Source organism: Cottoperca gobio, chromosome 18, assembly GCF_900634415.1.
Source record: "Cottoperca gobio chromosome 18, fCotGob3.1, whole genome shotgun sequence".
NCBI classification, from domain to species: domain Eukaryota; kingdom Metazoa; phylum Chordata; class Actinopteri; order Perciformes; family Bovichtidae; genus Cottoperca; species Cottoperca gobio.
In genome coordinates this window covers 11,841,427-11,865,304 of record NC_041372.1, presented here as the reverse complement: position 1 = coordinate 11,865,304, position 23,878 = coordinate 11,841,427, and the positions used below count along the sequence as shown (strand labels likewise).

Sequence of the window (23,878 nt, the reverse complement as noted above, 5' to 3'; positions counted from 1 at the left end):
AAGTGTTACAAGTCCTGCTTTCACAATGTCACATACTTACTACTTGTTATGCAGAATGCCCCGCATCAGAATAATGTATGCATTGAATTATTGATGCATGAATATGTGTATCACTTTAATGATGGTGAAGGCACTGATCAGTAACGTTTGCATCCACAATAATGCATCACAATGCAAGTGATCATCGGTTATAGTGTGTATTAATAATCGGAATCTGCAAAGCAACTGAAGGCACAACTACACAGGACCGTGCATTAGGCTCCTACTGGTCGTCATGTCGAGGTAGTGACTGCATTATGTTTGATTTGCAGTGACTGGATGAATTATTGAGCACATTTTCTCCTCCCTGCCTGTGCTAACATCACAGAGACTGTGGGTGGCTGCAGCTGCTGCTGCTGCTGCTGCTGCTAGGATGGGAAACAGGAAGTGAACGTCACTGACACAGGAATGGGACTGAAAAAAGAAAACACCATCATGATGAGGAGAATGTCAAATCCACTCGTGTAGGAAACAAGAAATTCTCGTTTCAACTCCAGGAAAAAAGGATGCATAGTCGAGTCCGAGCAGGAATTGAGGCATCGGGAAGGTATGTCCCTTTGTTTTTTTAATGTATTAGCGGTTATGACGGTTTTCTTTGAGTGCTTTTAAGTCAAATAGATGTGTTTCATCCGAGGCCATCCATCCATACTCCTATCGCTGTCAGATGTAGTGAAGTCACAGGTTGATTTCACATCCTCCCTGCAGCCCGGACAGGTGCTCGCTCCCCGGCTAGCTCTCCGTTAGCCGGTGATGATGTTTAGTGGATGCATTGACGTGTTGGTGGTCTCAGGCCCTCGGCTGTCTGCTGAGGGGAAACTAGAGCTGTACACACAATGCCTGCATGCTAACAACCCCCCCTTCATGTTCTTATTCCCGGACGTTTCCCCCCCCATGAAATGCAGATGTTGATGCAGCAAAGCTAACAGCTGTGCGCTAGAAATAAGCGTCCCCCCCCCCCCTCAGCTCAATGTATAGGGTGTAACACTTCACAAATCTGGTCTGGATAACACATATTATGTTCTAGAGCCGCAAATATTAGTCGACTAATCGATTGGTCGAATATTTTGAGAATCTTAAAAGTAATTTTTCATGCAGCTATGGCAGAAAAAGCAGTTTTATGTGATATTATACGGAATATATTTGGGGTTTTGGACATTTAGAGACATCACTTTGGACATTTTTCTCTATAAACTGAATATATTTGGGTTCTTGGATAAATTAAGCAATTTATATATAATATTAATAATTGCATGTTCCCTAAGCCACGCTGTTTGACCAACAGTACAAACCTGAAAGATATTAATTTCACATTGACATAAACCAGAGGAAGGACTCACATTGTAGAAGCTGGAACCAAAAAGCGGTGGACAAGATGTCCTTGTAGTAACAAGTAGAGTTAAAGTTCAACATAAACTCTAGTAAATGTTACTTTTTCACTCCATCACTGTTCAGGTATTCAATTTCTGATTCATGATTAGCTGTCCTCTCATTGCAGAGTCCGCGGCAGTCTTTCCACCCCTCACGTACGGGTCAAACCAAAGGCACGGCGCCGCTCTTATTTGATTTGCTATGGCTGTTGGTTTAATCGGCGCTCCTGATTGTGTTACGTCTGTAATCATGACCTTAGAGACGGCCCGAGGCGTCTCGTTTGAGTGTTTATCTCCCTCGCCTCCTCCTGTGTCCTTCCCATGTTGTTCATCTGGAAGTAGAAGGTCAGATTACACACGTCAACTGTTTTTAAATCTTATACGTCTCAGATGAGAACATCAGCCTGGACTTTACTTCTCCCTAAACCATCAGTAGCAACACACACACACACACACACACTGAGGGATTTCTTCAATGGCGGCATTTCTTTCCACTTTCGCTGCCGGCCAGAAGAGACATGTATTATTCATCTGTCAGCATTCATTTTGTAAGAGTAGGAACTTCCCCTGTCTTCAGTTGGGCCTGTCCCCCTCAGACGGCGTCACATGATTCACTGATATTTGATTGAATTAAAGTTTTGTGCAGGTTTACATGATGCAGGCACGTGATGATTTCATTATGAGCACGGAAAGCTTATCCAATTGTTTTATTCATGGTCTTTGCATCATTTTCCCAAACTTGTTGTTGAAGCTGTTGTTTATGTGGCGGAGTGAAAGCTCCCTGTTGTGCGTTGGCGCTGCTGCTGCACGGTGGATGTTTTCCCACAGAGCGATCCACATATCGATCGGCTTTTTGAAGGATGTGTGTCGACTTATTGGCCCCGTCTGTAGAGGAGGTGTGAGCCTGGCGGTTTAGAGGGAGGGAGAAACGCTGAGTCACATCCCAGCAACAGTCGCACGGGCAACACCTCCGTAGTGACCAGAAGATAACGGCCGTCGGTGCTCAACTAGTTGTGTAACATCAGCAGAGCCTGCGGCGTTCTGTTCCCTCGCTGTGGATTATACTGCTCTTATCGACCGCGACACACACACACTCACACACACCTCCCTCTCCTTAGCTTATACACGTCCTGAAACAGCAAAGTGAAATCTGACTCAATAAGCGTCACACTGTGGTGTCCCTGGTAATAATTACTGTTTGTTTTGATTACTGTTGCAAAGCATGATGGGAAGCATGAACAAGTACACTGCAGACTGTCGTAATTACAGCTGTCAAATGTCTCCAGCACAGAGGAATAGTACAACAGATGAAAAGTCTATTAAAGCACATCATCGTTACAAAAACTGCACCCAAGTTCCAGGCGAGTCTTCTGTCACTAGAGGTCAAAGATCAACCGACGCCGACATCACATGAGCTCCCTTTAAAGGATCTCTGCCTCGAGATTGACTCCGCAAACAAGCTGAATTGAATTTCCTGGTCAGGCTGATTTGATAAAAACTCAAAGGGTGATTTGTTGGCACGGGGGAAAGTTTCTCTTCCCTCTTTGCCTCACGTTATAGACTTTGTGCCAGAGAGGATTAGTCGTCTTCAGTTTCACTGTTGGCGCCGGCAGAAGTCTTTTGTTCATGATAGCTCGTGCTGCGATGTGGTATTGCTATCACAACAAAGCGGCCGGAGAGTGACTTTCACTGCAACACCCCACGTTTAAAGGCAAAGTGTCCGCGCTGTTGCAAGTAAATCTGAATAGTCTTGTACTTCCCCTCTTGGAGAAATCCCCTTCCTTAATCAATCGAGCTGACACCAACTTTCCTTTTTCCTTCACTTCCTTTTTGATGTGGCCTTTTCTAAATGTCACTTTGTTTTTTCAAAGTCCACAGCAGGAGAGAAATAGAAAGTTGAATCCATTCAGGTCGATATAAAGGGAGCTTAGAAGTCTATTAGGCCTTTTCACAGAGATGTAGAGGAATATGGAGTCGCCTGTCAGACCGTAAAGGATTAGTGAAGGCTGCAGCACCAGTCATCGTCTTCTCTATTTCTTTATTACTTTATGACTCATCATGTCTTGAAGCTGATATTCCTATAAATATCTTCAGGTTATCTTCTCATTTTCAGTAGTCATTGGTCATTGTGCTCGGCCTGCAGGGGATCATTTTAGGTCTGTCCCGGTTGTGGTCACATATGCTGGTGTAGTTCCCACCGCGTCCACAGGGGGGTGCGGTTTGTGCTGCCTTTGGACCAGCAGTTGTATTATCGTAATCATCCTCTCTTTGTAGGGTGTCCATGTGTCATTTTAATCCCCCAGTCTATAAATACACCACTTGGCTGTGCAGCTAACATAAGCATTATAAAATCCCTGCTTAACATCTTGACAGTTTAAGTGTTTTACCTGAAGGAAATTAAACAAAAAGCTTGAAAGTTTATTCCTAACTTCCTAATTTAAGTAATAAAAGGGAAGTTTTTTAATTTTTAATTTAATTTAGTACTAATTATAGTGAAGGTAGAGTTTTACTAGAGAGAATTAAACTGAGTAAAATATTTATTTATCATCCCTTTTATGATTAAAACCATATTATGTAGTTCTTTCAAGGAAAAGTCTTGGAAGTGATTCAGAAATTGTGTCGCAAAAGGTCAGTGTCATAGCTGAGTCATCGACTCTTATATCAGCTTTCAGACTCTCCTAGAACACTAAACATATTGATGGTTTAACATCTACAATCACAGGTCGAATGTATTCTTCTTCTTGCATCTGTAGCCAAGTGGTCCAAGTATTTGTTCCCCGTCATTCCACCTCATTGCTGTCATGACATTCATCTTCTGAGTGTCCCTTCCCTCTCATTCCTTCCACACCTTGACTATAAGTGTGGGACCTCTCCATCACATCATCACTGTGGGCCCGTCGTGTCTGTTTTCCTGTGCGTCAGTTTGCACGCTATTCATCCGTGTACCTGACAGTCCCACTTCACCATGTCCACTCTATAATCTAGCATCCTCACAACACGGTGTGTGTGTATCTCCACCACTCCCCTCCTTTCCTCCCTCCCTCCTTATCACCCAGGGCACCGGCGCGTTGCTAAATGGAGTCGGAGCAGCTGTACCACAGAGGCTACTGCAGGAACAGCTACAACAGCATCGCCAGCGCCAGCAGCGACGAGGAGCTGCTGGATGGAGCCGGCGCCGTCATGGACTTCCACACCACCGAGGATGACAACCTGCTGGATGGGGACGCTGCCTCCCCAGGTAGGGAGAACGGGAATACCTCGAGCTGTTTGATTGGTCCCGGTCCTTTCGAGCTTCCCAGGCGTGACGAACCCTGATCCTCACCCTCCAATCAGATAGGACCTTTCCTTGAATTCTCAATGAGCTTCCCGCCGCGCCCTATTCTTTCTGTCGCTGCGTCTTCAAGTCCAAAATCAAGTTTATCTCCTGACGCTTTGCTTATGAGTCACCGCACTGCTGACGTCAACACGTGTCAAGTGTGTGTTTGCTCTTGTGTGTGTGTGTGTATGGCGCAGTCGCTCTGCCATCTGCCCCCCTCCTCACCTCCATGATCCACACCCATCAGCTGCTCTCCATGCCGTGTCGTCACACCCTGCAGACACCTGCCGCGCTCATAATCCTGCTCCCGTTTTGCCCGAAGCAGCCTCACGAGTAGTTATTGAAATAAATACGGCTACATCAGCTCAGAAGTCAATTTATTATTTCACCTACACTCATCTTGCACATCTGTCCAGAACTGCACAACTATGACTGTTCTTGCACCAACCTTTTACTTTGCATGGTGTTTAACGGCTTTGTATCCTGTTAAATGCGTTCCCCTGTCCACCATCTTGACCTGGTCACCTTTTTTTTTTTAAATGTTCTTGCTTCCTGTTTGGTGCTCTCGCTGCCACCGTTGCTCCTTGTTCCTCCCTTGCCTTGCCGGTTCTGAACTCTCTACACAAGTGATCTCTGCCATTAGTTTCTGCCCGTGTGGCTGCCAGTGATACATAATTACACCTGTCACTCCAGTGCAGTCACTCGCCTCTCGTTCATTCAGAAGCTCAGCCGCACTCTGACGGGTATCTCTTGTGTCCTATCGACATCCGATCTGCTGCATCCTGTTTGTTCTTCCTCGTCTTCCTTCCCCTTTTAAGTTTCGACGTGCAGCTGATCAAACAAGCCCCCCCCACACATGCTGAGGGGGTCGTGTCAGAGGTGGCGTCTGAGTTTGTTTGCTTTTGCGTGGAATCCATTGTGCTATTTGAATGATTGATGATGATGAATTAGGGTTAACTGTTTCATTTGGACTCGGTGTCCCTGCCAGCGTAATTAGATGCACAGCTATACATGAGTGAAGTAAAGCAGGAAGTGTATCCTCTGCTTTCTCAGCTGTGTTTATACTTTTAAGCTAAATGCTAACATTGGTAACCCACTATGGTGACAGTCAGCTCGTGTTACCTTGTTTAAAGGCTTATTACCAACTATTGGATGCTAGGTTTACAGTAGCATCACGTGCATCATTGCAACATGTTAGCATGCTAGTGTTAGCCGGTGAACATGTTGTTGAGTACGTAGCATAATATTGAACATCCTAGCTTATTAGCGTACCAACTAGCCCGACTGCTTCTGGCTTTCTGAGGTCGATACTGATATTGATGGCTCACGTTTCAGTTTTCCCCAGTCTGGTGATTAGCCTCATTCTTTTACTGTGACCTCTGGGCAGCTCTCTGAAAGCATGAAGTAACTCTAACCTGCCAACACTTACACTGCTGCTGCTGCTACAGAGCGAGCTTCTGTTGTTGCAACAGCACATAACTGAAGAAATCTGATAACCGCAGGTCGTAACAAAGGCTAACAATCATTTACTGTTAGCCTGCCTGTCTTCCTTTTGAAAAACTTTGGACCATATTGTAATGCACGACTGTATTTGTCTTGGCTCCGCCTCCCACTCGCGTCAGTCTTGATTTGTGTGTGTGTGTGTGTGTGTGTGTGTGTGACACCCATACGTGCACCGACATTCCCATGAAGCAGTTTGGCTGCCAGCCGGTGTGAGCTAGTGTTTCAGGAAATCTCTGGATGACTGTTTTTCTTTGAAGCTGCTGTGCTGCCTGTCTCTGCCTCCCGAGCTATTTTTACGTAGTAGTGAAGGGGTGGGTTCATCTGAACGCTTGTAAAGCCCTCTGGGCTGCGGCTTCAGTGTGAACAAGGGGGCTGGCTCACTCGGTGGTCCCGTGGAGAACTTTGCTCCAAACTTTTTTGTTTGCTTGGAAGAAGTAAAGGAGACGCATGGAGCGATGCTTTGGGAATGTCCTGAGACGGATTCATCGCCTTTTCTTTTAACTCTCTGGATTACGGAGACTTTTCATGTTGTGGTTTTGCTGATTTGACGCCCTGACTGGGACTCCTCGTTGAGCGGGGCGGTAACAAAATATGGTTGACATCACCTGTGTTATTGCCTAGCAACAGGAGCCCTGCTGAAAGGTAAGGGACCATGGAGGTCAAACCTCAGACGAAGTTAAAGCGTGTGAAATGACAGGGTCCCACTGTTGAGGCCTGGGAACTACAAGACCTGACTTAATCTGCTTTGTTTGATTTAATACCACACGATCACAGCAAGTTTACAAAACATCCGTGTGGAAACGGTGGCCGTGTGATCGCGTTCGGATTGTACCCATGAAATCCACTTCAGTTCAGAGAGTCAGTGACGTCTGTCTTGCATTGTGGCACAGATGCTGTGAGACGTCCAGATGATATCTCACATGTCTCCCTTACGATCCCCCAAACAGTCCCTCTCTCTTTGCTTTAGGAGAGGCAGCAGTGGGATTTAACCAGAGAAAGACCCGTCCAACTATGTCTCTTCCAATACCAATTCCAACTCTCGGGGTTTCTGCAGATACCCTTCATCAGTCTGATACTACTCATCCTCTCTTTTCCCCAATTTGAAAGAATCTGGGGCTCAGGGACGGCTGTGCGAACGGAGCAGATCGATGCGTCCCTAACTCACAACATATTCTACAGATTAATCAATATCAATATCTTTCAGTTGCAATCAATCATTTAAAATATGTCTTCAAGAAAGGTCTTCAACGTCTGACGAACATTTACCATCATGAGACAAAGGAAACAGAAGATATTCACATTTTTGGGGCTGGAGCCAACAACATTTAAAAGAATTAATAAATTAATGAAAGAAATTCTTTGCCAACTAATTAAATTATCTTCAGTCTTTCCTCTTAGCGTGATAAATGGATAAGTCTGCCATTTGGAAAGTTGGAGTTAGAGTCCGAATATAAGTATTAACTCAGGTATTTTATGTCGTAGAACAAAACGTGAAAATCTAAAAGATTATTAAAATAATTATCTTCACTCTTGAAGCGGAAGTTCATAAAACACGCCATTAGAACTCCTTATTTAAACCCCTCTGCACCTGCTCACTGTGGAACATTCCATTTTAGAGCACCCCCCTGTGACCCGCCACTATGGTATCTCCCATACAGGCCGGGCACACTGATCTCCCCTAGCAACCAAGCAGGCAGCGCTGACCTGCCTTGTGTGCTCGTCTTTCTCTCTGAGTGTGTGTGTGTGTGTGTGTGTGTGTGTGTGTGTGTGTGATGACATCATCATCTCTAACAGTCAGCTGCTGCAGTGGAGGGAGAGTGAGAGAATAAAGGGAGGGGGAGGGAGCGAGGACACACACATACACACACACACACATCTCTGCTTGTCTTCCTCTGGTAAACATGGCAGCGACTTACACCACACTCACCGAGCAGTGCGTCGTGAAGCCTAGCTTAGCTTAGCTTAGCTTCGTCTCAACTGTCAACATGGAGGAGGAGGACGCGGCGGCCGACCCCTATTTGCCCTACGACGGGGGAGGGGACACCATCCCCCTGCAAGAGATCCATAAAAGAGGTACGCCACGTCCCCTTTTTCCTTTCTCCCCCTTCCAGCTCGCTCCTTTTGTCACGCTGCTGTGATGACAAAGGCTGCCCTCCTTCTTGTACAGTGCGTGCATGAGACACGGTGCAGGTTGAGCTCCTTCATCTGTTGCTGGTTGTCACTGTGGATTTGAAGCTGCCATTGCTGTTGACTGCATGAGAGGGGAACACTGCTACCTGCACATTTCATAATTCACCTCTCTGTTGATGATCAACCAGCAGTGTGTGTGCAGGTCAGCCAGAGATAATGAGATAGAGAGGGAGAGTGTGTGTGTGTGTGTGTGAAGGCTTGTGCTCAGGCCTGTAAGCAGCAGCAGCGACTAAAAGCAACATCATGGGCATCCATTTTAATTTCCACCACACAGAGAGGCACAGTCGAGCTTTGTCCGCTACATATTGTGAACTGGATGTTCGCAGATGTCGGCCGTGCGTCGTTGAAGCGTTTCCCAGGGTTCCTGCTGCGTGAGGACACCTGTTGGTCGTCTTACGTCACATCGCACATAACCAGGTCCTCGGGGTGAAGCCGTGCAGTCAAATTGTGCAAACTCGTTCTTTCTACGACACCTTTTGAGTTCTTACACCGAATCCTTGTTTGTCTTTCCTATGTGGCCTTTAGGGAGGTGTTCTCTGTTGTGTGTGTGTGTGTGTGTGTGTGTGTTCCTCCAGGCCTCGTTAGATTTTTACGGTGAGCGAGCAGATACAAAAGGCCCCCAGTGCGTTTAGGACTGCCTACATCCGACCTTTTATTTCCAGTGTCCTTGCAGCCACACAGTTTTCAGTCCAGCTCGTTATCGTCTCCTTTTATAGAATCCTTCTCTCTCTCGTCGACCACATGGACTTTAATAACGTGTGAAACTGGACATGTCACTGGTTGCAATTTGATATCCTTACGGTCATTCACCTCCAAACACTGTGTCCTTGTCTCAACTATCCGGAACCAACACGTCGTATGTAAACACACAAAGGGAAGGGACTTCAACACGGCTTCTCGGCCTATAAGGAGGTTGTCTGGGTCAGTTTATGATGCGGATCACATGATGGCTGAGCAGACTAACCCTACACCGCCCGCGCTGATCCAGGGTGTCCTAGCCAGCTGCCACTAAACCTCTCTGATCTGATTTACTCAGCAGTAGTAGAGTAGGCCTTATACACGAGAATGCAGCGATTTGTTAGATTGTAAACCTATTTATTACACACACAAACCTCTGAACAAGCCGCTATTTGATGGTCGTTTCCCACCTCCATTGATTTATAGTAACGCAGGAAGGCCACATCAGATTCCTTCAGAGAAAAGCTTCTATTGACAGTCAGCAAGTGCACTGACGCAGCTCTTATCCCCTGATGCAGGCCGAGCAGAATCACAGCGCTGATGCACAAGGGAAAGAAACTGAAACCTTATTTATTTGTATGCGTGTCTTTTGTCTCCGCGTCCACTGAACCGTCGGAGCGTGATGCAGGCGACGCGCTCGTGTGTGTGTGCAGATCCCTTTTCGGTTATTCTTCAATTAATGGGTCCGCCCTCGAGATTCCTCCATTGACAGCCGTAGAGATCAAGATGCTCAGTATTCGCTGGGGTAGTGGTTTTTGAATTACTGATGGAATGAAATATGTATTGTCCATTCGGGAATCTGTTACTCGAGCATAAACCAAGACGCGTCACAATCTCGTTAAACGATTCATTATGGAAATGCTTCTCTGGCAGCAGAAGTAACTGCATCCAGCGTAGTTTTATACCCCGTTCTGATCGGATCCCAAGTCATCAAGTCCACCTCTTCTCCCGTCACTGTGTGTGCAGCTGCACAGCTACGATTCCAGTTAACGTTGAAGACGAGTGTTAAATCATGAAACAGACAAGGATCCCTTCATGCATTTTCAATCAACCAGCGGGGATGTCGTAGTACTCGAGTACAAACACCTCAGATTTAGTACAGTACTTGAGTAAACTGGTGCCAGTTGCACTGAAACACAAGTGCTGGCTGGTTATCACAAAATATGATTAAATACCAGTCTAAATAACCCAGAATTCAATGCAGCCACAAGGCGTGTCCCACATTCCCTGAGGGTTGTAGGTCTCGCTACACTCTAGTGCTAACTATGCAGAAGTGCAAACTGATGACTCAAAGGAAAGTTGACCGTGGAGCCACGTAAACATTTCCTTTTTAACAACAGTTGCTCAGCCCTCAGGTGTCCAAGTCAGTCAGTCAGACTGAGTCAGCCCACCTCCCCTTCATGCACACACGCACACACACACACACACACACACACACACACACACACACACTATCCTTGGACAGTCCAGACTGTAGCCGTCACTCCAAATCAAAATGGAGAAGGATGTCCCCGGCGAGCCTGACACTCTCACTGCCTCTACGACAGAGACTCACTTCCCCCTTTCTCCTCTCTGAACAGGATGTGTATCAGCAGATGAAATCTACACTTGGCCATTTTGTCCCTGCGTCGTAAAGACATTCTCAGCGAAGACGTATTTCTCTCCCACATCCAACATCAAAGCAGTGATGGGAGCTAATCAGCTGCACTGTCTTCCAAAGGCTGCGTCACGGCCCACACACACACACACACACACACACACACACGTGGGAAACGACTGCTTATGTCTCTGTTATTGAGGAAAGAAAAGGAGCTACAGTTCAGATGTCGTTTGATACTTTTATTTCTCACTGCTTAGAGTCTTTCTAGCCTGTTGTGGATTTATGTTTTGGTGACTTGAGTTGCGTAGCTCGTGTTTGTTAGTCAGCAGGATTACGGTCCTGATTATCATGAAACTGACGGAGGTCTGCGCTCTGATACTTTGGTACAGCAGCGGCAGTTTAATGCTTCCAAAGGATGCAGATGCGTTTAATGACATGCTATGATCTGTTTTACGGCCCTGGTTAGAGCCCTCTGGGGGATCTCTCCAGTTTAATGCCGATCACAGAGGGTTAACGGCCATGAATGAGGCCTTGTTTTATAGTAATGACCCTGCCCCAGTTGTAGGTATGCACAGGAGATTAGAAACGCGTTGTGAACTGGAATGTCTCGCCCACTTTTCTGCACTCGCACCTTCTTTTTTTAATCCTCAGCCGTGTGTGACGTCATCTCCTTACAGGAACAGCAACATGCCTGACTGATGTGTGACGAACGACCGAATCAATGAGTGCGTGATCGTGGCAGGGGAAGTGCGACTGTTACAAACGATCCGTGTAACAGCGTTGATGCAGCTCCATTCTACATGCATGACAATCCAGAGTCTCGCAGAGCGGCTGCAGCTCGCTGCTGTTCAAACCCACAGTAATTACTCCCATTGTCATATTGATCAAGCTGATATTTCAGAATGCGCACGGACGAGTTGAACTTGTCACTGTATTGCTTTTGACAGATCTTTTCCAGCCGTTGCTCTGCGGCTCCCTTTTGTCCTCGTCACACACTGAACGGCCTTTGTGTTGCACATGAAGAAGTCTCGCATGCGTTTCTGCCAAGTTTCAAATGTCACGCGACGGGTTCTCCATAACTCGCCAAACGCCTGATGAAACGTGCGACATGTACGACCCTCAGGCCGCTTCTCCTCGCTCCGTTATATGTGTGTGTGTGTGTGTGTGTGTGTGTGTGTGTTGATGTGAGCTAATGAGGCTGCCAGACCTCCAAGCAGTTCTTACGTTTCATCTCAGCAGCATTGGAGTTAAACCATCATTACTCTCTTTCTTCTTCTTCAGGCTCTAACTACGTCATGTCTAACGGGGGCGGGGCACCCAGCAGCACCACCCACCTGTTGGACTTCCTAGAGGAGCCCATCCCTGGGGTGGGGACCTACGACGACTTCCACACCATCGACTGGGTCCGTGAGAAGTGCAAGGACCGCGAGAGGCACCGGAAGGTGAGCTTATAACTTCATCTACAACAGACTGCCTGCCCGTCATCTCCAGCTCAGGGATACAAGCTCTCCGTCAACACTTCTATCCAAATATTGGCACAACGCTACAGCCCGCCTCCCAGACTCTTTAGTGCACCACTCCTGGAAATGATAACTCTGGGAATGTTAATGTTATTTGAGCACCAGGTTTTTATAACCTGCGTTACAAGGGTTTTATTGTTTTATTGAAGGAACAACCCGGCCACTAGAGTAGATGCCTTGCTTATCATTGGGGAGTAGTAATAAACCTGCATTACTGCCAGTATAAGTAATGTTTAATAAGTCATCTAATTACATTGTTCTTAAGCTTCAGCGTTTCTGTGTTTTTAATTTAGCTTCTTTCTTTTCACTGATTTTCAGATTAACAGTAAGAAAAAGGATTCAGCATGGGAGTTCACAAAGAGCCTGTACGATGCCTGGTCCGGCTGGCTGGTGGTGACGCTCACCGGCTTGGCCTCAGGTAACGCACACACACACGCACATGAAACACACGCTCACACACGGCTGTTACCTCCTCTGCTGGTCACGCTCACATGCTTGGCCTCAGGCAGCTCGCGCTCAGTCTTCCTCTTGGTCTCTCTGCGTCTTTTGCTCTCCACAAACGGAAGCTTTTTTCTTTCTTCTGCAAGAGCCAGAGATCAGTCCTCAGAGCGGCAATAATCAAATGATTTTTATATTCCTCTGAGCACCAAAGGAACACCCTGTGATGAGAGCTGCCTTTAGGTTACAAAGGGAGCAGTGTCTCCTGCTTTTCTGCCTAAATGAGCCGATGACACGGCAGATACAGGCTCATCTGACCTGCAGCATGTGAGATTATCAATAACAGTTGTTTTAACACAGAGGTATAATATGTATTCAGAGGAGTGTCTGCCTTCACGTACCTGTAGGATTATTGGCCAGGATTATCGCTAACTTTTAGGAGAAGTATGAAGCAGACTGAACGTTTGTCAGGTTTAACTTGTACAGACGTTGTTCTGGATCGATAACAGGTTCGTATAAAAACTGGTAGCATGACTAGCAAAGCTAAGTGCCTCTTTTCCCTCTCTTCCTCCCCGCCTCCACCTCTTCGCCCCTCTTCTCCCTCCTGGTTCCCTCCTCCTGCCAGGTGCTTTGGCTGGCCTGATTGACATTGCTGCTGATTGGATGAACGACCTGAAGGAGGGCGTGTGTCTGAGCGCCATGTGGTTCAACCACGAGCAGTGCTGCTGGACGTCCAATGAGACCACCTTCGCTGAGCGGGACAAGTGTCCTCAGTGGAAGACCTGGGCTGAGCTAATACTGGGGCAGGCCGAGGTAGACTAACGCGGGCACCTGTCAGGGACTTCACTGCTATTGGAACCTCAAAACGTCCTCCATGTACCTGTTTTCATTCAGTATAATGTACCTTCACAATGTGTAGTACACCGTGTCAGACCCTCCACTCCGATTCACTCACTTGTTACTTCCACTTTTACTTTTCTGTTGTGTTTTATTTATTGCTTCCTGCAGTGCTGTTTCACATTAAAAGCCCACCTAAATGTGCCTCCTTTTTGTTTTTTAAATGTTTTGATCTCAAATATAAAAACACCCCACGTTCTATTTTTGGCTTCTATAATTACATTATTAAAAAGGTGGAAAGATGTATCCTGATGTAAAAGTCTCGAACTAAAGATGTCGTTTTAAATAATAAAAGAAAAAAGGCTTTTATTTTGAAAAGCATTGAGATCTAATTGAGAGAAATTGTGAACAAAAAGGGTTTTTCTGTTATAAATAAACAGTGTACAGAGATAATTCCACACACACATCTTTCAGACGTCACATTTAAAGTATGATTTCTATCAAGGTGTTGACTCTGTTCCTTCCTGTCTGCAGGGGCCCGGCTCGTACATCATGAACTACTTCATGTACACCTACTGGGCGCTGTCCTTCGCCTTCCTGGCCGTCTGTCTGGTCAAGGTGTTTGCTCCCTACGCCTGCGGCTCGGGGATCCCTGAGGTGAGGAAAATGTCTTTCACTTGAACGTGCTTGAGGCTGCATGCAGAGATCATTTTGAAACCTCTCCTTCGTGGGGGGGTGAGCGTGTCTTTGTGTCTGCTCTGGGAGAGAAGGAGCTTTTGTAGGATGTCTGCAGATTATTGATGTTTCGTTTTATCTCTCGACTCTCGTTTTCTCGTTCCCGATCAATTTGCGCCGCCAGTTAGAAACTCGAAGCCCGAGTGAATCTGCTTAAAGAGATTCGGCATCTCCTCAATGCCCATATATAGTCATAGGGACCTTTCTACATGGATACACGCATAGATGAATCCTCTGGACCTCTCCGCAGATCAAGACCATCCTGAGTGGGTTCATCATCCGGGGCTACCTTGGCAAGTGGACCCTGCTGATCAAGACGATCACTCTGGTGCTGGCGGTGGCGTCTGGCCTCAGCCTGGGGAAGGAGGGGCCTCTGGTCCACGTGGCCTGCTGCTGTGGGAACATCTTCTCCTACCTCTTCCCCAAGTACAGCAAGAACGAGGCCAAGAAACGAGAGGTGAGACGATTTCAGTGAATGTTTTCAGTGATAAGTTGTGTGACTGTATGTGATGTCTAGCCCCCCCCCTGGTGGTCTGTTTTAGAAACCAGCTGAGGTGCGCTTGTTTTGTCTCTCAGGTTCTCTCTGCTGCGTCGGCGGCTGGGGTGTCTGTTGCTTTTGGAGCTCCGATTGGAGGAGTGCTCTTCAGCTTGGAGGAGGTACAGCACATGTTGTTGTGGCGTAACGCTCGGTGTAACTGGCACAATGATGCATTGTTAGTGAGCGTCTCCTCTCTCTCCTCCAGGTGAGCTACTACTTCCCTCTCAAGACGTTGTGGCGCTCCTTCTTCGCCGCCCTGGTGGCGGCCTTCGTCCTGCGCTCCATCAACCCGTTTGGTAACAGCCGTCTGGTGCTGTTCTACGTGGAGTACCACACGCCCTGGTACCTGTTCGAGCTCATCCCTTTCATCCTTCTGGGAGTGTTCGGAGGCCTCTGGGGCGCCTTCTTCATCCGAGCCAACATCGCTTGGTGCCGGCGGCGCAAGTCGACACGCTTCGGCAAGTACTCTGTCCTGATTCATGGTTGGAAATGAGATGTATATCAGCCAGCCCAGGAGGAGGGAGATGTGGGAGATGTGGGGCTGAGCAGCAAATGTAGATTGTTGAGTGTTGGAGATATCGGCCGTAGAGATGTTTGCCTCCTCTCGAATGTAATGGAACTAAGATAAAGTGACGACATCGTGCGTAGAGCCTCCCACGCTCTGACACGTTGCATTGTGCCTCTCTTCAGGCAAGTACCCGGTGTTGGAGGTGATCTTGGTGGCGGCCATCACAGCTGTGTTTGCTTTCCCGAACCCGTACACGCGTCAGAACACCAGCGAGCTGATAAAGGAGCTGTTCACCGACTGCGGCCCGCTGGAGTCCTCGCAGCTCTGCCAGTACCGCAGCCAGATGAACGGCAGCAAGGCCTTCACCGACAACCCCAACCGGCCGGCGGGGCCCGGCGTCTACGCCGCCATTTGGCAGCTCTGCCTGGCGCTCGTCTTTAAGATCATCATGACTATATTCACCTTTGGACTCAAGGTGAGTCCTGCGTGTTTTTTTTCCTAGCGGGGCAGATGCTTCACCCGCCATGTCTTTATCAACACTAAAAGCACTTCCTGTTTCTCGTCCTTAGGTACCGTCAGGTTTGTTCATCCCCAGCATGGCCATCGGGGCGATCGCAGGGCGGATCGTTGGCATCGCCGTGGAGCAGCTGGCCTATTATCACCACGACTGGTTCTTGTTTAAGGAGTGGTGCGAGGTCGGAGCAGACTGCATCACTCCAGGGCTCTACGCCATGGTGGGGGCCGCGGCATGTCTGGGTGAGTCAGCCGATAGCAAAGTGCAAGTTCATATACCTGCCATGTACCTTGTTAACATCGTTTTGATTATTATTATTCGCCTGTTCATGTCTTGCCCTCTGATCTCAGGCGGTGTGACCCGTATGACCGTCTCCCTGGTCGTCATCGTCTTCGAGCTGACGGGTGGGTTGGAGTACATCGTCCCCCTCATGGCAGCAGTCATGACCAGCAAATGGGTGGGCGACGCGTTTGGCCGCCAGGGAATCTACGAGGCCCACATCCGTCTGAACGGTTACCCCTTCCTGGACGCCAAGGAGGAGTTCACACACGTCACACTGGCGAGGGAGGTGATGAGGCCTCGACGCAGCGACCCGCCGTTAGCGGTGCTGACGCAGGACGACCTGACGGTGGAGGAGCTGCAGAGCACCATCAATGAAACCAGTTTTAATGGTTTCCCTGTGATAGTGTCCATGGAGTCCCAGAGGCTGGTGGGCTTCGCTCTGCGCAGGGACATCACCATCGCTATAGGTACTATTGGGAAACATTTCTTTAGCTTCTGCCGAATGATACGATCGTTTGTTCTTAATGTGTTGCTCTCTCGTTCCTTTCTTCACAGAAAATGCTCGTCGCAAGCAGGAGGGCATCATGTTGAACTCAAGGGTGTACTTCACCCAGCACGCACCCACCCTGCCGGCCGACAGCCCTCGGCCCCTCAAACTGCGCTCCATCCTGGACATGAGCCCCTTCACCGTCACAGACCACACCCCCATGGAGATCGTGGTGGACATCTTCAGAAAGCTGGGGCTGCGACAGTGCCTGGTCACTCACAACGGGTAAGTAGGACATTTAAAATAGTCTTAGGAGGGAGGACGGTGCCGTAAGAACAGAGCGGCACCTTCTTTCCCGTCTGAAGTCGACAGACCCGTGTACACACTGCCCGGTGTTGCATGGGCTCTAAACCCCCCCGGAGTCACCCTGTAATCTGCATGGCCTGGCCTAACCGCTGTGCTGCTCTTCCTTTACCCCCTACTGAGCATTAACAGATGGTCTCCTGCTGCGGAAACTAACTACAACTACATAACAGGTATCATGTTGGGTTGGTGTTCGGTCTGAAGAAGCTCGTTGAGAAAGAAAATCTGAACGTTTTAGACCTTATTTAATTTGGTAATTTAAGTTATAATACTCAGGAGGTCCAGTCTAGGGGTTTTTGCAGAGAGCCCCCTGCTGGTGTGATGTATGAACTACAAGACGGTTTGTGTTTCATACTCCTCGATTTTAATCCCCTTTGCTGTGACGATCACCAGAGAGGAGATGTGCAGCAGCGTTTTTAAACATCTTTATGTTTTAAAGGATGAGGCTGCCGGCATGTTTTACTAAAACTACAATGACCATGTTTATTAGAAACAGTGTACCTCAATGATGTGCTTTTAATAGACAGATACTCGTCATCAAAACACTTGAAAGAAATAGGAATTAATTAATTAATTAATTACAAAATGAATAAGAAAATAATTCCTTGTTTTTGTGTGACTTGAGTTTAACTTTGAGTTCTTTTATGTTAAAGTTGAGTTGCGTGTTTAATATTTTAAGTTCCACCCTGTTATGTATGTTGTTGTGCTGCTGCTGTCTGTTCTCTCTCTGTCTCTCTTCTGTTTGTTGATTTTCTTTATTTGTTGTTGTTGTTGTTGTTGTTGTTTTTGGGCAGTTTACAGAGTAACGGGTGTGTGTTTCAGGATTGTTTTGGGCATCATCACAAAGAAGAATATATTAGAGCATCTGGAGGAGCTCAAGCAGCACACGGAGCCCCTGGTGACTAGCCCCGCCCCTTTACACCTGTGACACCACCCCCCCTCCCCCACCACCTTTCGCACCTGTCTCTTAGGCTCCGCCTCTTACGAGGGCTGCATGAAACTTGGTGTGAGAAACTGTTGACAGTTCCCGGCTAAGCCTTTCCTTCTTCTTCTTCTTCTTCTTCTTCTTCTTCTTCTTCTTCTTTACTCACTGTTTTGTTCGTGGGTTGGTTTGGAGTGGATTCACCTCCTAATGCAGTCGCTCATCCTAGAGAAACATCTGCTGATAGACGACCTCCATCTTCATCGCTGGTTTTTTATAAGTCGTCGTATAGAAGTTGCTTTTATTGTTTCTTTTCTGGGTCCTGTAATGTTGGACTTCTATGGGAACTGTCACCCACATCACTCCAGAGCCCCTTTCAGACACGCGCTTCATTACAGAGATGTGCTAAGTTAAAGTTAGTGTACTGAAGTTGTGACGGCACACATGTCTTCATCAGCTCAGGTCTCAATTGGCATAAAGGCTACAGCAGCATAAACGTATAGAGATTTTAAACGCCATGTTCCGCACTCACTTATCATCTCATACGCAAAACCTTCAACCACAACAAGGTCAAACATCTCTTCGATGCTTCACTTGAGGTTCATCATGAGCTCTACTAAGAGTCTATACGGACTCAAGATTGGATCCCACGCTCTTCATCGCAGCCTAGTTGAACGGGGGGTGGAAGAGGCCAGCACTGTAACCGTCTCCGTGTCTGAAAGGGTCGGTAGATTCCCAGAGTGCAGCTTTGCAACTCATCCACATTCGACTGCATTTGTAGCTCTGCTGCTTTAGTGTTGTGTCAGCTGCATCACGCTAGCACCTTCAATAAGATGTTTGAAGCTATATCTTGTTTTCTGATTTATAGTAACTACATATCTTACATGTGATCTGATTATACGCTGTGTCATCCCTCAGCATGTCTGCAGTCATGTAACCATGATGCCTGTCGAGTGTTTCCCATCTCCCTGTCACAACAGTAGACATTTTCATTTTTGAGAGTTTCACCCGCCCTCAGTTTTCTACCTTCATTAACGTCTGCTTTTTCTTCTTCTTTTTTGTTTTTTAAACCCCTCCCCCTCTCGACCCCACCGTTTCGCCCTGGGTCTCCACAGATCGACGACATCTGACCTTAACAACCACTTGGCGAGTAGCTAGCCGCCTTGGGAAAGCGGACCAATGTTGTTTTAATACTTTTTAAAGGGTGATGTTTGTTATCGGGAGGGAGGGGGGGGGGGGAGACTCTCCAGGGATAATGATTCATTCCCACATTTCCCTCATTCTGTAGTGCTAGCGAGCGCTGTGGTGCGGTGACGTTGTTGTGATGATTGGTGCTGGTAGCGCTGTAGTGACCTGACTAGTTAGCGTGTGGTGATGAAATGACCTTGATGAAGTAATTACTAATCCCGCCAATGTTTCCTCTTGGCCAGCTGTGTCCTCTTCCAGAGAGTGGACACGGCTGGCTTACAGGGAACATTGCCCCCCCCCCCCCTCCCTTCATACACTCTGCTCTGTATCCCGAGCGTCTACGACTGTGTTTTATTCATTTCTGGATGTAGAATGAAGGCGACAGTCGTAGATCTCAGCAGCTCTGACCTGTGTCACCAGAGCTTCATGCCTCCTGCTGCTCAGGAGCTCTAATGGCTCTTACAGGTCACCTCTCCTCCTCTCACTGGGTTCAAATGTTAATCTTTGCAGTATTAAAACCAGCTCTGCTCTGTAGCAGACGAGCCGCTTCTTCTCACCACTATCAGTATTTTGGCTTCAGATGCTCCTCTTCACTCGACCTCACACTACAAGTGTCTTGTTTTAAAAACGCTGGCAATTGAAAGCCATTTTACATTTCCCTCAGCGACGCGCTGTGCTGCTGAATCAGCAGGAATAAGACTCACTGAATATTTAGAGACGTGTAACTGAGTCAGACCCAGTCTTGTTAGTTGGGTCGATCATGTAAATGTGCTCTATATTAGAGAGAAAGAAGAAGAAGGAGGCGTCTCTGTCACATGACTCAGAATTAGCTCACATTACTGTGTGTCCCATCACAGCGCTCTCTACTGGCTAGAAAAGGAAAGAAAGAGAATGAAGACGAGTGCTTGTTAAAGACATTTAGAGACGACGTTATAAAATAGATTATTAGGATTAATTTAAAAAAGAATATTAATCATAGACTTTATTTGTGTTGCACCTTTCATTCAAGAAATGCAAAGCGCTTTACAATAAGTGAAAATAGACATAGCATGAACATAAAACAGGGTTAGAATGCTATATTAAATTAAATATAATTCATAGAAAAAAAAGAACATATATAAAATATATAATGAATAAAAAAATATATATTAATTTTATTTATATATATATATATATATATATATTTATTTATTGATAAATATATATATATTTATTTATTGATAAATATATATATATATATATATATATATATATATAGATATATATTTATTGATATATATATAGATATATATTTATTGATAAATATATATTTATTTATTGATTTATATATTTATTATATATATATATTTATTTATTGATAATATATATATATATTATATCTATATATATCTATTTATTTATATATTATATATTTATTTGATATATATATATTTATTTATTGTTGATATATTATTTATTATATATATTTATTTATATTTATTTATATATATTTATTTATATTTATTTATTTATTTATATATGTAGGTGCGAGTGTTGCTTCTGTCCACCTGTTGCTTTGAAAATGTTCTTTTTAGTTTATCCATTCATCATATTGTAAATCCATTTGTTTTGTGTACCAGCTACTTTGTGGGTTTCATATCACTTCTGCATAAACAAGCCAAGAAAGCAGAGCAACAGTTTGATAAGTTCCTATTACATATAGATCAAAGTGGGACATCCTTGGGGGGGGGGCAAAAGTGAAATCCACATCCGTCCTCTCAAAGGATTTCTGACTCCTGTGACGAGGACGTCCCCTCTTCTTCTCAGAGGTTCTAACTCTTCTCCACTTCCTGTTCACTACTTCCTGTCTCCTTGTAGGGTCCAGTGTTTCCTTCTCACCAGCTTTTAGGACCGTTAACATAAAACAGTTGAGGCAGCGTCTGAAATGACACCCTGCTCTCTGGTAGTTGGGTGCTGTTTCAGACCTGCTGCCATCCCTTTGTTTTCCTCCAGTTACTCACCCCCTCCTCCCCCCCCCCTGCTGACTTTTGTTTCCTCAGGGACTCGTGTTTTTGTTGGCTTGCTAATCAATGTCCAGAAATACATCTTTATCATGAACCAGAATGTAATCTAATATAAATCTCTGATTGAAGACTTCCTCGCCAACAAAAACACGACGTTGTTTTCTCTCCTACACTCCCGCACGACCTCCTCACGTCTCTAAACTTCTTCTTCTCTCCCTTTCCTCCCTCCTCCCTCCTCCTTTGTCTCCCTCTGCAGGCGGCTTCTTGGTATTATCACAAAAAAAGATATCCTTCGTCACATGGCTCAAATGGCAAACCAAGATCCCGAGTCCATCATGTTCAACTGATCCGCTCCTTCCAGGACGGCCGGGGGGGAGGGGGAGACAACAGCGAGGAGGAGGAGGTGCACCTCCTGGACGGCTCCAATCTCTGACATTAGGACCCCGTTTTTTTTTTTGTTTTTAGCTTTGTAGACCCTGATCCGCGCGGACTGACTGTGCCCCCCCCCTCCAGACACTTACCGGCCATGAGAGAGAAAAGACATGATACAAGACTTTGTTATTATCATTCTGGCTGCTGAGGCCGCGGGTTGAAGGCACACACATGAGGAATGCACTTTTTACACACACACACACACACACACAAATCACATGAACACACACTTTTGCACTTGCAGACACCTCAAACATGCATGCTCTCTCTTCACATACACATAACCTGTAAAAGATACACCCAGTTGCACTCTTCATGTGCCTCACCCTTGTCCTGTCTCCGCTGAGCTCGCCTAGCAGGGGTCAAAGGTCGGAATGAACCGCAGATGAGGGACGCGATGAGGGACCTTTGGAACCTCCAGGCGTCTGTTCAAATAAAACCCACTTTCCTCATCCCCCCCCCCCCCCCCTGCACACACACCAGACCTGTCCGTCCTCCAGAGAAGAAATACGTTGTGAATTAAGTGTGTGTGTGTGTGTGAGAGAACGTGTGTGCGTGTCCTACCGCCACCACATTCCAGCACCTGCTCCTCACCCCAAAAAATGGTGAGTGTGTGTGAGTGTGTGTGTGTGTGTGTGTGTGTTATCAGAGGAAAGTTTAACGCTCCATCTTTGGAAGCATGAACCTAATGTTCTCTCTCTTTGTCCACGTTACTTTGATTAAATAGTATTTCCCAACAGTTGAGTGTTTGATTAAACTTGTGTGTCAGATGTGGAGGCATCAGACGGTTAAGATTTAGATTTTTAAATAGAGATTAATAAGACGTTAACAAAAAAACAACAGGAAATCAAAAGGTCACTAAACAACTAACAATTATTTCACTATTGTTTTAATTAAAATAACCCACTTAATGTCTCTAAATGGCTTGATTTGTCCGACCACCAGTCGAAAACACACTTTTTGGAATAATTCTATATAATAATACATCTGCACACCGCTTCCAGGTTGCGCTCAACCTCGTCCAGTCCCTCCAACCTTTCCCTCGTGGTCCTCAGAACATGTAACGTGTTGTGATCCTTTATAAGTGCAAACGATGAAGGGAAATGGAGAGACGGTGAAGCTGGGACTAACAGTGGCGGCGGTAGTGTGTGTGTGTGTGTGTGTGTGTGTGTGTGTGTGCGTGTGAGAGTGTGTGTGTGAGGAAGGTCGGGTTCATCCTGTGTACTTGTTTCCGTATGGACAGGCAGCAGAGCTTCGTCTTTGTTAACCAGTGGTGTTGCCTAACATTGTATTTCATACTGATCTCGATGTTTTCTCCTTTTCTTTTTCTTTTTTTAATTTATGGGTAGTGTCGATAGAGTTGTGCATTATTATGAAGAATTTTATGTATGATTACATTGATTGTTTGATTGTACATTTAAAACAAAAATATGTAAAGATTAAATTTTGTTTTGAATTAAAAGGAACAAAAAGATTGAAGTTTACACAGCATGGTGGTCTTGGTGATTTGTGTTTATACCAGATATGCATGTTTTAATAGCACAAGCATGATGACACGTTTGTATTACTTACTTTAAAGAATATAATCATGTTTTCTCGTCTTGTAAAAACAATGTGGGGATCTTCATCAGCAGATAAAGTTTGCTGCTCTTTCGAAGGTCAACATTTAAGCCTACTGGGACGAGTGTGCAACTGAGCGTGTGGTCTAAAGCTCCTGAACACGCGAGTAATTGGACCTTCAGGGGAGATTTTGTCAACTGCTGTTTCCACATGTTTTTCTATTCATCATCATCATCATCATCATCATAAGCCCAATTTCTCAAATGTAATTTCAAAAGATACTCGGCAGTGCCCCAGAGGTGAACTGGCCTCTCTCCGGCTACATACTTGGAGCTACTGCCGCCCCCTTCTGTACTCGTGCGTACAGTACACCACCCTATCTGGTCTTTTTGTCTTCAGACCTGTGAAAGCTCAACAGTGCAGCGTCTGTCTGCATCACCATTAGCGTTAACAGTGGCTTTACTGTTGGCTCCCAGGGGTGGGAGGGGATTAGGAGAGGTTTTGGGCTGAGTCTGGGGGAGCTGAACACAGACAAGCCTTTGTAAAAAAGACCCCCCCTTTAGTGTTCAGAGTTTAAAAGTGTCTCAGAGACTCTGCTGGCTGAGAGAGTTGGACTGCTCTGTGTCGTCTCCTCGTGTCCTCTTACAGAACATCCATCATTCATGGCTCAGTCTGAACCTGACACTTTTCTTTTTGTTCACCCGCTGGCTTCAGTAAGCCCCCGCTGCTTCTGCCTTATAAGAAAAACAAATAAGATTTCCACGCCAAGTTCCATATAAAAATGTACACATTTTAAAC

At 46.1% G+C, this 23,878-nt stretch overlaps 1 protein-coding gene across 8 annotated transcripts; it reads left to right on the top strand.

Moving 5' to 3' along the window:
- Positions 1 to 355: 355 nt before the first annotated feature.
- clcn3 (chloride channel 3) lies at positions 356 to 23,004 on the top strand. Of its 8 annotated transcripts, XM_029455219.1 has the most exons (16): positions 356 to 586; positions 4,463 to 4,644; positions 12,035 to 12,195; positions 12,592 to 12,691; positions 13,337 to 13,524; positions 14,083 to 14,205; positions 14,534 to 14,740; positions 14,860 to 14,940; positions 15,027 to 15,279; positions 15,512 to 15,804; positions 15,899 to 16,085; positions 16,194 to 16,592; positions 16,681 to 16,897; positions 17,798 to 17,873; positions 19,013 to 19,043; positions 21,345 to 21,471. In XM_029455219.1, exons 2-15 carry the CDS (start codon positions 4,482 to 4,484, stop codon positions 19,025 to 19,027), a joined length of 2,463 nt encoding a protein of 820 aa, XP_029311079.1. In that variant the 5' UTR covers positions 356 to 586; positions 4,463 to 4,481; the 3' UTR covers positions 19,028 to 19,043; positions 21,345 to 21,471. The 8 variants fall into 8 exon arrangements, with proteins under 8 accessions (XP_029311079.1, XP_029311075.1, XP_029311074.1 ...); XM_029455215.1 differs by lacking the exon at positions 17,798 to 17,873 and having other exon boundaries at positions 21,345 to 23,004; XM_029455214.1 differs by lacking the exon at positions 19,013 to 19,043 and having other exon boundaries at positions 21,345 to 23,004.
- The last annotated feature ends 874 nt before the right edge of the window (positions 23,005 to 23,878 follow it).

Excerpts from the sequence above, each read along its gene's own strand:
- clcn3 (XM_029455214.1), top strand. The coding sequence starts at position 4,482 with ATGGAGTCGGAGCAGCTGTACCACAGAGGCTACTGCAGGAACAGCTAC. Across the intron at positions 14,206-14,533 it reads GCGGCTCGGGGATCCCTGAG|ATCAAGACCATCCTGAGTGG; the intron begins GTGAGGAAAATG and ends ACCTCTCCGCAG. Across the intron at positions 17,874-21,344 it reads AGCAGCACACGGAGCCCCTG|GCGGCTTCTTGGTATTATCA; the intron begins GTGACTAGCCCC and ends CTCCCTCTGCAG.